This window comes from Nestor notabilis, unplaced genomic scaffold (genome assembly GCF_000696875.1).
Source record: "Nestor notabilis isolate BGI_N333 unplaced genomic scaffold, ASM69687v1 scaffold167, whole genome shotgun sequence".
Classification (NCBI taxonomy): domain Eukaryota; kingdom Metazoa; phylum Chordata; class Aves; order Psittaciformes; family Psittacidae; genus Nestor; species Nestor notabilis.
In genome coordinates, this window is record NW_009935892.1 from 29,341 (window position 1) to 44,640 (window position 15,300).

At 39.0% G+C, this 15,300-nt stretch overlaps 1 protein-coding gene across 1 annotated transcript in view; it reads left to right on the top strand.

Annotated features, from left to right (window-relative positions):
- The first annotated feature begins 331 nt into the window (after positions 1-331).
- RAB38 (RAB38, member RAS oncogene family) overlaps positions 332-15,300 on the top strand; it is a 19,998-nt gene continuing 5,029 nt past the window's right edge. The window contains exons 1-2 of the mRNA XM_010018037.1: positions 332-569; positions 8,291-8,571. Of these exons, the coding sequence (XP_010016339.1) occupies positions 365-569; positions 8,291-8,571 (486 nt within the window). The 5' untranslated portion in view covers positions 332-364. The remainder of the gene's footprint in view (positions 570-8,290; positions 8,572-15,300) is intronic.

Consider the following 15,300-nt stretch of genomic DNA (forward strand, 5'->3'; position numbering starts at 1 on the left):
CGCACAACACAAACTCTGTCCTTCCAACAAGGAGCAAAGCAGGGAACAGGACTGCTGCATGAATTTTCCTGCAAGGTCTTTAGTAGCCAGACTAATCCCAGACACACCTCGTGCTGATCTTTACACACATCACACAAAACTTTCTGGGAGACTTTCTTTCCCCAGTCCCTTGCTTACTTCACCTCGAGCAGGGCTGCCTGCTGGACCTGGTGATCCTGCTTCCCTACAAAGGGAAAGAGCCTCCACCTACCTTGCTCTCCTTCCCTCCCTGGTTCCTCACTCCCTCTCTCCCCCTCGGGCTGGCAGGATTCCTTGGGCAGAGCATGCAATCAGTTCACAGGGAGCAGCTACAGCCACGGGAAGGATGCAGAAGCACAATCAGAAGGAGCACCTCTACAAGCTGCTGGTGATCGGGGACCTGGGAGTGGGCAAAACCAGCATCATCAAGCGTTATGTCCACCAGAACTTCTCCCCTCACTACCGGGCCACCATCGGGGTGGATTTTGCCTTGAAGGTGCTGAGCTGGGATGCTGAGACTGTGGTACGGCTGCAGCTCTGGGATATTGCGGGTGAGTACAGAGGAGAACCCTTTGCCCCGTAACCCATCCAGAGACAATACAAAATAGAGACCCAAATTAATTTGTAGCAATCCTTAAGCTGGAAACTACCAGTGCCCATGTGGTGTGCGAGAAGAGACAGAGAGAAAACTTGGTGGGCAGATTGACATTAGGGAGTTTCCTAAAGCAAACATACACCAAACAAGGGGTGTCAGGGTGAAACCTGCTCTGTCTGATGTTCCTCCCAAGTCCCTAGTTATATGCAGGTACATGGGCACCCCTCTTCAAATGCCCCACTTCTTCCCCTGCAGCTACCACTGTTCAGCTTGCCTCATTAGCCTTACAGATCTCTCTGATGAGAGGGAGAGAAACAAGAATTTCCTGTGACAACTATTTATTTGATGGAAGAGATGAGGGATTCAACAAGATGGTTAAAATCTTTTCTATAGTTTAAAAAATAAGGAAAAAGTATCACTGAGTTACTTTCTCAAAATACCCTCCTTCTTCTTTTCTTCCGTCTCCTTCAGCCCAACAAAACAAACAACTTCTGACATGCTTTGAAAAGAGGTGTTTCTATGTAGCAATAATCCTGGTGGTTAAAAATTTATTTATTCATGTACTTGTCCTTACGCCAACATGAAGCAAATAAAGATAATTTACTTTGTTAGGAGAAAAAGAATAAAGAAATAGAGCTATCCTCGTATGCTTACACAATCAAAATACCGCAGAATTTGACATTGTGGCTGTCAGTGCTCTGGAGTTTTTATATTTGGCTTCAAATTAAATCCACAATTTTTTTGGCACCCCCCTTACTAAGAATTAATTATTTTTGATTCAGTCCACGAAATAGAAGTTTATCTTGATTGCATCTTTTGCATGCTCTAAGCAATCATTTCTCATTTAGTGTCCACAGGAATCCAAGTACAGGAGCAGCACAATAGCTTACAGCAAAAAGGAAGGCATTCTAAAAACTCAATTAAATTAAGACGTTACATTCATTAAGCAGGGAATAGAGGTGAATGTTATATCAGCTGTTAGGCAACTGGGCCAGCCTGTGGCCTGAGCTTTGGGTTCAGTGATCTAGTCTGGAACGGCACAGAGCAGAACTAGTGAAATGAGAAAATTCTTGACATTCTTATGAGTGCCTTTTTTCTGCACTGAGCTGCCTCATGTCTGAGCTCTGAATTTGGCACCAAGGTACTAAAACTTATACAACCCCACTGTGTTATGGAAAACATGCATCATCTTGGTTTTTTTACAATCAGTAAAATCTTGTGGGTTTGTGATAGTAAATACAGACACGCTCAGTTTGCTTTATGAAGAGTTGGAATAATGGGGTAAGCGTTGCTTTTATTGCTTACCAGCTATAACAGTAAATACATACACATCCAGAAGTTTTCTGCATGAGAAAGAGCATTTAATAGTAAATTCTGAATGCATCAGGGACTTAAAGAATGTATTTTGCATGCCTTGTTTCAGAGATGTATTACACTACTAATCATGTGCTGGTGGATCATATGATGTAGCTTTCAGTCAGGCTGCAGAAGCAATTACACCAAGTTGTAGTACTGAATGACTAGCATGCTTTCTGAGTTATCACACATGACAGAGAGAATTACACCACAGTACTAAATTTCATATAAATTGCCCAATTCAAAGCATCTCTGCGAAGGTCAAGACAGTGGCCAGTAATAAAAAGAGTTGCTGTCTCCATTTTAATGACTTCTGTGTAAGGAGCTTCAGCTGTTGATAGGTGTATGTAGAGTGTAAGTTCTGTAAGCAACACACTGAATTCAGATCAGTGTGGTGCTGGCAGAGAAGTTACCATGAATAAGGCATCTGGATGGTAAGAACAAAAGGTGTCTAAAAATGAAAGCAAAGTAAAACTATTTAGGAATATGGAAGGAACGGAAATGCTTTATCCTGGCTATGTCTGGTCGTATATCATCACTTGGAAAACAAATATGAAAGGAGAAGAGGAAGGAAAATAAAATCACTGATCTCAGAACATCCTTTTTCTTTTGGTAGAATCTCTATTTTTAGGTTATGTTTAGCTTTGGGGGTAAAGAAATAAATTTTTGGTCTCTGACCATGTTGAAGGACTTTGGCTTAGCCTTCAGAACATCTTAAATTGAAGCAAATGCTGCAAATCTATCAATAATGCCTCATATCAGTATTTACATGTTTCTATATGTATGTTGGTACATGTATATATATATCAATTATCATTTTAGCTCTTACATCCTCTCCTCCCTCTCCATTACACAGCCAGTGAACTTACCACTGAGTGTAATGTGCACTTCACTGTGTGGGTCAGTGGGTAGTAAATTGTTTAACAATGTAGAAATAATCTCCTCAAAAAGGTTTTGAGTAAAACTAGTGTCAAGCTTGTCTGCATTAGTAGCAGGATTTACATACACAGTGACTTTATTGGGGCAATGACATACTCCAGCTGTGGTAGCACCAAGAAGTTTACCCTCATTTACCCTTACAGACATAAGAAAATAAAAGCAAATTTGGTTCATCTGGTGCCATCTAATTTCGTAGATAAACGTAGTTTGTGTTTCTTTAATGTATTTTTCTGTATTCTTTGGTTTGGTAAACAAAACTATGATAAGATCTAATAGCTAAATGCTGAAACTACATTTATTTAGATGAGACATAAATGCTGAATGATAAGGGAACTAAGCATTAGAAAATTTAATTCAGGGGTAAGGTAGGTTCTGCATCACATGCTGCTACATTAAGGCTTGGGTATTTTTTATAACAGATAATATATTCCTGAAGCTATGGGTGTTAGACAGGAATAACTGGACAAAGCTTCATGGTTTATGATGTTATGATTTCTGTACCACCGCACTGGTATTAAAATCTATGATTTTATATCTGATTCAGTCAAGTGCCTAAGTTTGTGGTGACTGAATTTTCACTATTGTGTCTGGGTTGAGATATACATGTTAAAATTCTCTTTGTCTTTGTTTTCTTCACAACAGTTCCAATTTATTTCATTGAATGTCCCAAATTCTCAGTTTGGTGTTCATGTCCCCGTGAAAGTGTGCCATCACCTTTACTGATAGGTCATACATCTTTAAATCTTGGTCCTCAGTCAATTGTTTTGGTTTCTTTATCTTTTCTGCCGCCTCTGTACAAGTATCCTTTAAATTAATTAACAGGTTGATAGAAGGAAAGCTTTAAAAGAAACTTTTAATCCTATTTTGAACAAGGGCGCTGTGGTAGGAGTGGCCCTGCAGATGCAGGCTGGGGCCGCTTTTGAAGAAGCCAACTATTGCAGGCAGCAGATCTGGGTGTATTTGCTATTCACTTATCTGCAAGGCTGCTCTCAGTGCTACTGTCCATGTTTTGTGTCCACACAGCCCTGAGATCCCTGAAGACCAGCTTTAGCTGCAGATTTACTGCAGGGAGCAGTGCTGTGAGTGCAGCGGTGGGCAGAGAGCAGCAGTCCAGAGCCTCCCCCTTCCACTGCTAATTTTTCACAGCCCTGTCAGCATCAGTTATCCCTCCTGCTGCGTGTGTGTGGGCTAGATTATTCATTGCTACCCAAAATACGTTGGTTTGCCTTTACAAGGCTGGTCATCATCTCATAAAGAGTTGGACCAACCAACTGGAGACATCCACGTAATACCAGTGGTAAAAGAACAGTTTCATTTCCTTTCCCTGCAACTTTCACCTTCGGAAACGTCAGTCTTTGCACAGATACAGGCAAATGTCTCTGCAGTTTTTAAGATTGTTTTTAAGACTGTTATGCTCCAGAATGAGTAAACGGGCTGTTCACTAATGCAAGCCACAGCACATCTTCAGTGGTTTAGGCTTTTAGTGCTGCTAAGTACTGCAGTATATATACATAAATAAGATAGTCATGGTGATTTCTAGGCTAAATTACCTTGAAATTACTGTTCCGCAAACATAAGTAAGTCCATGCCTGTGGTGGTTTTAATTCAGTATAGATTTGTGGTGAGATCCATGGGCCTGATCCTGCTGATAGCCTGCTTTTCTGCATTCTGGGGTGGTAATCACCACCTTGAGGCTTACTTAGGTTGCAACCCATAAAGACAATGACTTGAATTCAAGGACGAAAATTATGAAAGTTATATTGAAATGAAAGGTATGAAGGGTTTATTGCAAAGTTTAGATCTTCTCCATAATTTCCTGCTTCTCAGTGCTGCCTGAAGGCCCTCTATATAGCAATGGTGGTTCCCAGAAGCTTTTGCCTCTTAGGAGAGGGGATGGTGGCAAGAAGTAAACCCCACTGGAAAACTGGGCATTAGGCAGTTCTAATTAATTTTTATATTGCACTATAGTTCAGATACTATGGGAGAGATGGTGGAAATTATCTGAGTTTTAGCACTATATCATTAGCTTTTATGAATTTATCAGAGATGATAGTGGTTAGTGAAAATTGTAGATTTTTGTACAATCCATGCTGGCAAGTTTATGTGGGGTGAATTTTTATAAGCTATGAAAATTCAGCTGTTGACTGCTTTAAGCCCATGTAATTATACCTATCCCTGCTTTAGAGGTACCACTGAGGTTAGGAGAGATGTGCAGGCAGGCACCATTTTACAGGGAGCCCTTCCCCTTAATGGAAATGTTGTTGTTTTGGCACCTTGGTCTCACTGGGTTCACTTCAGAGGATTCCTTGGTTTAACAATAAGACATCTTGAACTGAACCATCTGAGTGTAAGCTACTCACCCTGGGCTCACCAGAGGGTTGAAGGTAGAGATGAAATACCTCCATGAAGAAGCTTATGAGACCACTCTTAAATGTCTGTTCTTGCTGAGAAGATGCCCTCTAAATATCTCTCCTTGGCCTCTGACTACAAAGGAACCCTAATCTTAGATACATCCGGGTGATTTTGTGGTACCTAAATGAGGGCTGATGAATCCCAGCATAAAGCACCATCTCAGTGGGCAAAGGCCATCAGACCTGTGGGATTTGATGACAGATGCCAGTAAAGCACAATGGGCCAGATCAAACAAACATTTCACAAGTTTCTGACCCTTCCAGTGAAAAGCAAAACTCATATTCCCCTTGCAATAAAATAGATTCTAATGTTCAAGGCTGCCCGCGAGATACCACTGAATGCCTAATGGTTGATCTATTTTCTAACCTACATGCTGCCTAAGCCATTGTACTGCTGAAAACCTAAGGCCAGATTCTGACACCTTTAGTACATCAAACAGTTCCCACTTTCATAAGTAATTCTGCTAAATTAATAACTTTTAAGAACCTTATCTAATAGATAGGGATTTGTCCACATAAGGGAGAATGTCTGGAAAAAGGGAGTCCTCCTCGGTCCTTAGACACTGTACTTAGCTCTCCAAGCACAATGAAAACACTAGAGATCACTTGTTTTTCAATGTAAATAAAATAAAAGTAAAGCCATTATGCAAGTGACATAAAAGTCTGTGGTTTACAAACCACCTTTTTCCATTCAAAATTGTTAAATGTCTTTATGCCAAGCATGTTCATATCTTTATTGGAACTGATGGCGTGAAAAGACCACTTCAGAAAGGGTTTGCAGACATTACTAAACCAGAAGCTCCATTCTTTCTATTTCTTTGAAGTGATAATGGGAATTGGTGAGCTCTCTTCCCCCACATAAAGCTGCTTTTACAAACACAATGGTTTTTCTGTGCAGTGAAAAACCTAGATACCTGCAAAAGCAGCTGGAAGCAGGAGGAGGAATCAGTGGCACATTATCTGTCAGAACTTTGTGGGCCACTATGAGCCAGAAGATCACATTGTAAGAGTCTTTCATTCTTCTAATAACTTTGATTGTTTGTGATTAATTATTTTATGTTGCAAATTAATAATTTAGTTCTTGTGTAAGGACCAAGTTTAGTTCTTACATCATCTACATCTCATCTACAGTGTAAGCATCTCAAGAACTCTGCAGAAGTATGAAGTATCACTGAAGTATAATATGCACCAAAACCTAATTTTGCATGTTGCTGCTTGCCTTCTAAGTTTCTAATCTGACCATGACTTTTGTTCGAAGGCACCTTCTTGCAGATGAAAGAAAATTGCTCAACAAGGAGATTATTGAATAGCACATTACTTAGCCATTCATCTGATTAGCCCACTGACAGGAATCATAAGACTAATTAATCACAGCCATCAGAAATTTTCAATATAAACTCATATTTCCCAGAAATTATGTATTTTTAAATTGCTTTATCAGTGAAACACAGTGTTTGTTTAAGGCAGAAAAAAGATATTAACTTGGAGAAGACAGATACCAACATTTGGTTCCTGTATCATGTGAATGACTTTCTCCTTGCTGCAACATCTAGTGCGTAAATCCAAAGATAAACATCACAAATGGAGGTTGTTGACCCTGTAAGTGCATTCAGTGCTACTTCCATTAAATGAAACTGCATGGTCTAGAAGCCTGGTAATCAGCACTCTTCAGTTCTCAACTTAGCCTTCCATCTGACAACACAACTTACAGATAGTATTTCCACAGGTAACCTTCCTAGGATCAGAAGCAGACTGCCAATCTTCTTGTCTTCCTAACTTTCTCAGAATTATGCACATTGAGAAAATAAGGCTAGAAACAGACTTCCACTGCGTGTTGTTTATTTTCATCTCGCCTTTTCTCAGCTCTATGGAAGCATATAGTTAAATACAAGAGTTTAGTTAAACTCTTAAAGTTGTATTTAAGGCCGCTGTTGTGAGGTGTTTCAGGAATTTATAATTCTTCTTTTTCAGATCATAGCTCAGCAGTAGACATCAATGGAAATTCAATTTTTTTTTTCACTTAAAGAAAAATTTAGTGTAATTTATTTCCATTCTTGGAAATGCTGTTTCAAAATTCCCATGAAAACAGCATGTGTATAACAAACCCACAGCTGATCAACGTACCACATCCTGATGCCAAGTGTGTTGATTTTTATACTAATTATATAAAATGATAGACATTTACAAATGTCCATGTTCAAATATAATAACACATCGTTAGCTTACAAAAATGCTGTAAATAACTTCCAAGAAATGCTTTGAATTCAGCAAATAAAACTATAAAGCTTCTGAATAGATCTAGCGTGAAACGCCTCCTCCCAGATCCTTTCGCTGCAGCAATACAGCTCTCTCTTAGAACACTTTCCACATTTGCAAGTCTTTAAATTCACCTCTCTCACCTCTGTGTTTTAGTTTGCCAGTAAAAGTAAATTCATAATGTCTCTAATGCCTGTTATGGCCTCAGAGTATAGTTATGTTACTATTGGTTATTATCACTTGCATGAGAATATGCAGGATCCTCTTCCTGCATGTGCAGATCAATTGTTAGATGTTTCCCACAAAATACCATAGTATCAAGCAGCTTCCAATCTGGTACCTAGGTTTTTTGTGACTCCTGTTTAAAGTCCTATAATGTACGCCAAGACCTTTGGTACCGTCGACACTTAGAAGTCTGGGAGCATAATAAGACTGTACACTGAAGTTTAAGCTTGTCATAAAGTTATTAAGTTTTCTTGGATGTTTGCTTTAAAACTCCTTTTTCATGCTATATTTTGTTTCATTTTCATACAAATTACTTTAGCATGGTACTTGTTATTTAGACAAAGAGCACCTTTCCAGAGACTTAGAAATGAAGTCCTACATTCAATAATGTTCTGTGAGAAAACCTACTATGTGAAATGCTAACTCAGATTGGAAGCAGTGATTTTTACAAGGTGGCTTTTTTTCCCCCTTCCTACTTTCTTTATCACAGGTCAGGAAAGATTTGGAAACATGACGAGGGTATATTACAGAGAAGCCATGGGGGCATTTATTGTCTTTGATGTCACAAGACCTGCAACGTTTGAAGCAGTGACAAAATGGAAAGAGGATTTGGACTCTAAGTTGGTCCTTCCAAATGGCAAACCTGTGCCAACAGTCCTCTTAGCAAACAAATGTGACCAGGGGATAGATGTTCTTATGAACAACGGCATCAAGATGGATCAGTTCTGCAAAGAGAATGGTTTCGTGGGCTGGTTTGAAACATCAGCCAAGGTAACACTTCTATTTCTTTTTAAATGTTTTTCCAAGTACAAAGAAGTTGGTTCCTAAAATAGCTCACTCAGTTGAAATGTGTACCTTGCAAAGCTCCAATCTTGGTGGAATCAGTTAAAGGTGAATTAGTAAATTAATACATTTCTATTTCTTTTAGGCCTATTACTGCAAAGCGAATTTATTGCAAAGCTAGGTTGGACAGGGTCTTGGGCAACATGGTCTAGTGTGACATGTCCCTGCCCATGGCAGGGGGTTGGAACTAGATGATCTTAAGGTCCTTTCCAACCCAAACCATTCTATGATTCTATGAATTATATGCAACATTCTGAGCTGCAGCTGCTCTAATATGAGAGACCAGAGGTAAAGTATGTAACCAGTTAATGACTTACTGTGTAAGACCCTGGGGAAGAAGATGACCTTTGGCAAGACACAAAACCTACCTCTTAAGAATGATATTGATAATAGTATTTCATAATTATTAACAGTAAATTATCTCTAAAAATTTATATAAACACTTTGCCTAATTTGAGACAATAGCTTTACTGTGCTAGATTCCAGAAAAAGTCAGGAGCATTGTAGCACTTGTACAATGCTTAATGTTACAAGTATTCATTCTCAAAAGCCTTTAAAAAAAGAAAAAAATCACATATTTGGGAATATAGGAAAGATCAATGGTCAAAGTGATGAATGAGCTGCTCTGAGGTTCGATTCCTGGCGTTGGTACAGATTTCCTGGGTGCCTGTAAGAAAATGGAGATAACAATCAGAAAAAGCACTGGGACTTTCAGAGTATAAAGGCCCAAGTTACAGTGGTCCTGTGTATCCTTTTGAGATTTCTTAGGTAATCTAAGTGCATGTAAGATTTGGAGAGCTGGCATGTGAAATATTCATTTGAACACAACAATTCAATGGATGCTGTGTTTACAAAAGCTGATGTCATCATTAAACAACTCTCAGGAACATTTTGATGCTTTAAATGTAAACATCTTGGCTCTGGTTTGACGTAGATTATAAGTAGATTGAAAGCCAAAATGCTACATTCAATTGTTTAATTTATCTTAAGCACTTTATGAAAGTTTCTTAAGAACCTTTGAAGTATATACTTGTATTTTACTCTTCTGGTCTTGACTCCTTTAAGCATCAATGTTTGAAAGAAATCTCACTTGTAATCAGCAGAAGTAACAGCAGATGACTACAACAATGTCCTAGACTGCCTCATGCACTGCATGAACTCTAAGCTGAGATTGCGGCCTTTCGATGCTTAAAGGGGACTAACAAGAGACATGGGGACAAAATTTTTAGCATAGGACAAAAGGTAATGTTAGATTAGATATAGTGAAGAAATTTTGTACAATGGGGGTGGTGAAACACTGGCAGAGGTTGCCCAGAGAGGGGGTAGATGTCTCACCCATGGAAACATTCAAGGACAGTTTGGATGGGACTCTGAGCAACCTAATCTGGTTGAAGATGTCCCTGGTAATTGCAGAGGGTTGGACTAGATGGCCTGTAAATATCCCTTCCAACCCAAACTATTCTATGATCCTATGATCCTACGATGCTATGATTTCTGTCCTTTTGGTCAGTGTCTACTGAATCAGTCTCAAAACTAGCTACTGTTTCCTCAAAATGCCTTTTTTAGAGAGACATTTTGGTCTAGGTCAGTGTTCAAATTGTCTTGCTCTACCAAGAGGGTGCTTCCCATTCCTTCATGTGCAGGATCTGGTTTGAATTCAGATTTGTGGTTGATTTGCTAACATGTGCTGCATGGGGCCACCAGAATCCAGTGTTCCTCTCCAGGATAACCTAAATTTTACTATAGACAGTGTCTAGTTCTGGTTTAAGAAAGAGGCCAAGATCTCTTACATGTTATTAGAAGGTGTGGAGAGTTAGGGAACAATGACAGCACAAACTGTTATTATTTCTGTAAGGATTGCATATTCTGGCTCTTGCCAATATTATGTTAGGTGTCTAACTGTTTTTCAGTCTACAGTAAATATGAAATACCAGGTTGTGTTTATTTGGAATCCAATTCTTCATCAGTGATATGTCACACTGTATGTGGCTGTTTTCTTCAGAATTACTTTTTCTTTGTTTCTGATGTGTACTTGAGTCTGCATTACCTGGGGACAAGAACTAATTCGTTAAAAACTGAGGCCTAAGGGCAAAACCACCACAAAAATCACATGGAGAGAAATGAGTAATAACTTGTTTTAAAATGTCTGCATCTAAAAGACTTTCAAAGGGAATGACAGGGAACAGGATGGACCAGTGTATACAGGGCCATTGTTTCATTATTTTGGGTCTGAATTAGCAAAGTCATACAGTGGGTTACTGCTCTTTGGCTTATGAGAAAGGAAGCTGTATCATGTGTTATGTACATCAGTCCCTAGAAGGCACCTGTCCACCTCTTAAGAACAACCATGATTATTGTGCCAAAAGCCATTTCAGGTCATGACAGAGAGTGAAAGTAATGACCTTTGAAACAATTTCAAAGGTCACAGAGAGGTTTAGCCATGATAATGGAGCCAGTGTTGGGCAGAACTGTGGAAGTATAAAGGACATGTAAAGTTTAAAATAGTCACAATGGAGGAATTTTTCCAAGTTTTTTCTAAGCCACATAGGATTAAAATTTTGAGTTATTTTAAGCAAAAGAAATACCTAGATTCTTCTTTATTTATCTCAGAAACCCAAGTACCCCTCAGGTTACCAGTGCAATCATGTTGGAACAGAAAGAAATCCAGCTATGTCAAGACTTTTCTTCAAAGACCACTGTGAAGGGGACAGTGAGATTTGAGGACACATGACTCTCTTATTAAACTTTTCTCTACAGCTATAGACTAAAGGTTAGGATCTGTTATTCTGTAATCCTCACACCTGGTTTCCACCAAGAATTGGAGACTTCTGTCTTTTAAGTGATGCAAATAAGAGTAATTCCACTAAAGACGGTAGAAGCACAACATTTAAGCCAAGTTAAATCACAATAATTTCCCCATTTTGTTTATGTTCCGAATTAAACCCTATGCTTTTTTTTTTCTAAACAAAAGCCATTATTGCTATTTTAAAATACTGGACGTTGCATGTATCTGGTGTTCTTTCAGCCTAGGGCATATTCAATAATTGAACTCAGGTCCTGGGAAAATAAAAGCTTGTCTGTATTTGCTATTGAGGTTAGAAACTCTTTTCTGAAGGAGAATAACACTGACAAAGAAGTCATCATCTTGCAGCTAGCAGTTTTAGAAGTTCAAATAAGTAATAACTCTTTTTTTTGTGGTATCCTGGAATAATTAGATCTCCAGAGGTTTTCTGGAGATGTGCTTGGAAATGTTATAGCCTTCAGAGAGAACTAAATTTGATTTATGCATTTTTGGAAAAACAAAGGCGATTACTTATAAAAATACATCTTTTAGTTCTGGTTGCCTTGCAGAGAGCAGCATGCTGAAACTTACCTGCCATATTTCAAGCTGTCAGTGGTCTGTAATTTTTTGTCTATAGCACTGGCAGATTACACCAAAAAGCATCTCCATATTATTCCCTGGTGCCATTTTTCTTAAGTCAACAACTTCAGAATTAAACATTTGAGCCACCTAATGCATTCTCATGTATTCATTTTGATTCCCACATTAATCTAAAGGAAATACTCAGCCCGTTCCAACCTTCTGTTCCCTACAAAGATGGCAGAATTTGTTCTGATAGTTTGCCATGTAATAAGGGACTTGTTGGGAAACACCACAATGCATTACAATCACAAGTTATACATATCACCGTATATGCAGTGGAGAGCCTGTTCTCTTTTATATATGCATATTTAGTTTGATCATATTGATTGCAGTCTGAAAGGCACATCCCCAGATTGTCATGAAATTACCCTTAATAGTAATTTCTTTAATAAATTTTGTGATGACAACTATTGTGAAAGATCCATTTTTTTAAAAGAAGGAAATTTCTCTTCCTGCCAAACATTTAATTATCCAGCATGTGGCCAGAGTAGCTGAGAGCTCCATTCATATTTCCAAGCCTTTAAACTGTTCTCACCAGCATTCCTAGTTCAAAGAGGTGAGCTTTTGACTTGGATTAGAAAAGCAGCAATTTCAAGCTTATTATCGCTTCATAATGAAAACTGAATTTGTGTATCAAAACAGACAAGTCAGGCAAAACTAAATGTGCTTGAAAATACCTACTTCAGAAATACCTCATGACTGACCATAGCTGTGCTGTGATTATACGTGAGTTCCTCTTTTCTCTGCTGTAATTCTGCTGTCAGCAATACAGAACTGGGTGAAAAGACATTCATGTTTTGTCCAAATTGTCCAGAGGCGCTGGACACTGTGTCTTTCAGCTCCTATTTGGACACATTGTATTTGGACTGGGAAAAAGTTATAGACTGCTTCCTCTTCTAAGAAACCTAGATGATAATCTGCCCTTTCTCCAGCTTTTGGTCTGATAGACAGTTTACGGTGCACCATATTGCTCAAATGCTGGGCTAAGAATCAGTAGTCATCCTTGAGACTGATCTACCAGATGACCTTCAGAAAGTCACTTTCTTCTCTGATCTAGCCTCTTCTTCCACAAAGCGAGGACAGCAATTCTGCTTGTCTTACTCTGTGAACAAACCAACTTTACTAGCCCTTGTTTAAATCACAAATTTTTCAGTTCTTCTGACTGGACAATTACCATGAAAGTTGAAAAAAACCAAGCTGTACAGTAACTTGCAGAGGAATGTGATACGTGGTTTCAATTTCCATAAATATAATCAAGGTTTGGACATTTATTTGAATTAGGCTGACACTCTACAGCTAATCTGCTGATCTGGTAAGTGAAACCAAAGCAGTCCTTTTGAGACTGCCAGACCCAGTTAGGGATGTATGGGTCCCTAAGCTGTCTTTTTAATTCACTAAAAATATATCCACAGTCTAACCAATCTCACTGTGCAGAGCCTTAGAAAATATTTCAGCTTCTGCCATAAACCAAGAAATGAAGCTGACACCTAAGGCAGAAGCTTTCAGTTCAGATATAGAGTTACTCTGTGCATAATCCTTTGCAGAATTTCTTTCCTATAACTAGAAGAGGAGTTGACCCAGATTATCCCACAGCTATTAGAGTTGTCCTATAACTCTCCGTACCACTTTAATGAAATATGGTATTCAGTGCTGGCCAAAAGCTGTAAATTCACAGAATCATATGTTTGTTGAGGTTAGAAGGTCAGTTAGTCAAACAATTTTACTGGAGAACGTCCAACCAGCTATAAGAATTCAATCAGAGAAATTCCCTTGTTTTCAAAGTTGCAGCCACAGAAGTTCACATCCATGAATTTCATGTTCATGCATCTGGATGGCTTTTAACTTGCATGGTTGTGTTTTCCTAGAAACACAACCACTGCAATATGGTACATCATCTTCATAAAGCTCTGCTGCTGGCAGTTTCCGAGGGAGCTCTGCTAAAGGAGCAAGTGGAGCCATTCTCTCAGCCTGCTTGCTCCAGGGGAGTGCAGGTTAAAATATCTTGAAAGTCATTTCCCTGCTCCTGCATTTTGGTACATTGTAGAGATAAAATGCAAAAGATGGGAATTAGATGTAACTCCCATCTAATACCTGAATAGTTCAGAATTTGTAAATGTTTACTTAAGGGAAGCTGATTTTCTTCAACTCCAGTAATAGAGTCTAAGGTCGTGCCTTTACACAGTGCTTATACATCCCCAAGTGCCCATGGTAGGGAGCTGTGCCTGCATACACTTTGTTCCTCACCTTGAATTTCAAGGTAAGACTCAGAAGCATCAGATTCAGTCAGAGAAAGAAACTACCCAAATGTAGAAAGAGAGCAGTTTTATACCAGAAAACAACCAGACAGACAAAACTAAGATATCTTTATGGCGGCAAAGGAAGTTTCATCTGGAAGTGAGACAGGCCCATAAAGCTAGCAAAGGCCTTTTTCCTTCTGTAAAGACCTAAGAGACCAGTCTAGTCTGCAGGGATAAATTTCATGTATTAAAATGGAATGCTCTAAATGTTAATGTCCTGCATCTGCATTAGAGATGATAGATAAAGGGGAAGGCAGTCAGAATGCAAAGAAGCTTGCTGAGCTTGTGTACTGCTTTGAGATACATTCAATAAAGTATTTATTCTCCCTTCAGTAGATTGTTGCATTACAGAACTATGACATTATTTCCTGTATCAACAAGTTCTAAGGTTTTATATCATGCAAGTCTCCTTTTCTGCCCTTAGTTGCTATTCTTCCCATAGAACTGCCCTTTGAAGAGATACATCTGAAGGAGATCGATCTACAAATCTAACTGTAATTTCGCTTGTCTTCCAGTGTTCCTTTCTGGCTTTCAGAGACTGCTGAGTTGCCTCCTTTGCCTTGCTTTGTTTGGCAATAGAATAAAGAGTAGTATGTGCTGATTTTCACTTTTGCATTCCTTCTTGATGGGGTCAAGAGAAAGCCCAACTCTAGTAGTCAGACATCATCACAGGAGCTGGGTTCAGGTTGGTGCTCTAGCAGACATTGGAAGGTTGGTGCAGGGAAGTCAGTGCTGGATTCACAACTTAGTTCTTGCATCACTGGCTGTGTGTCCTGGGTTCAGCTACAGCAGTCATTTTTTCTCCTTCTTAGTAGCTGGTGCAGGGCTGTGTTTTTGACTTTCAGTCTGGGAACAACGCTGATAACACCGATGTTTTTAGTTGTTGCTCAGTAATGTTTACTCTGACCAAGGACTTTCTCAGTCTCATGCTCTGCC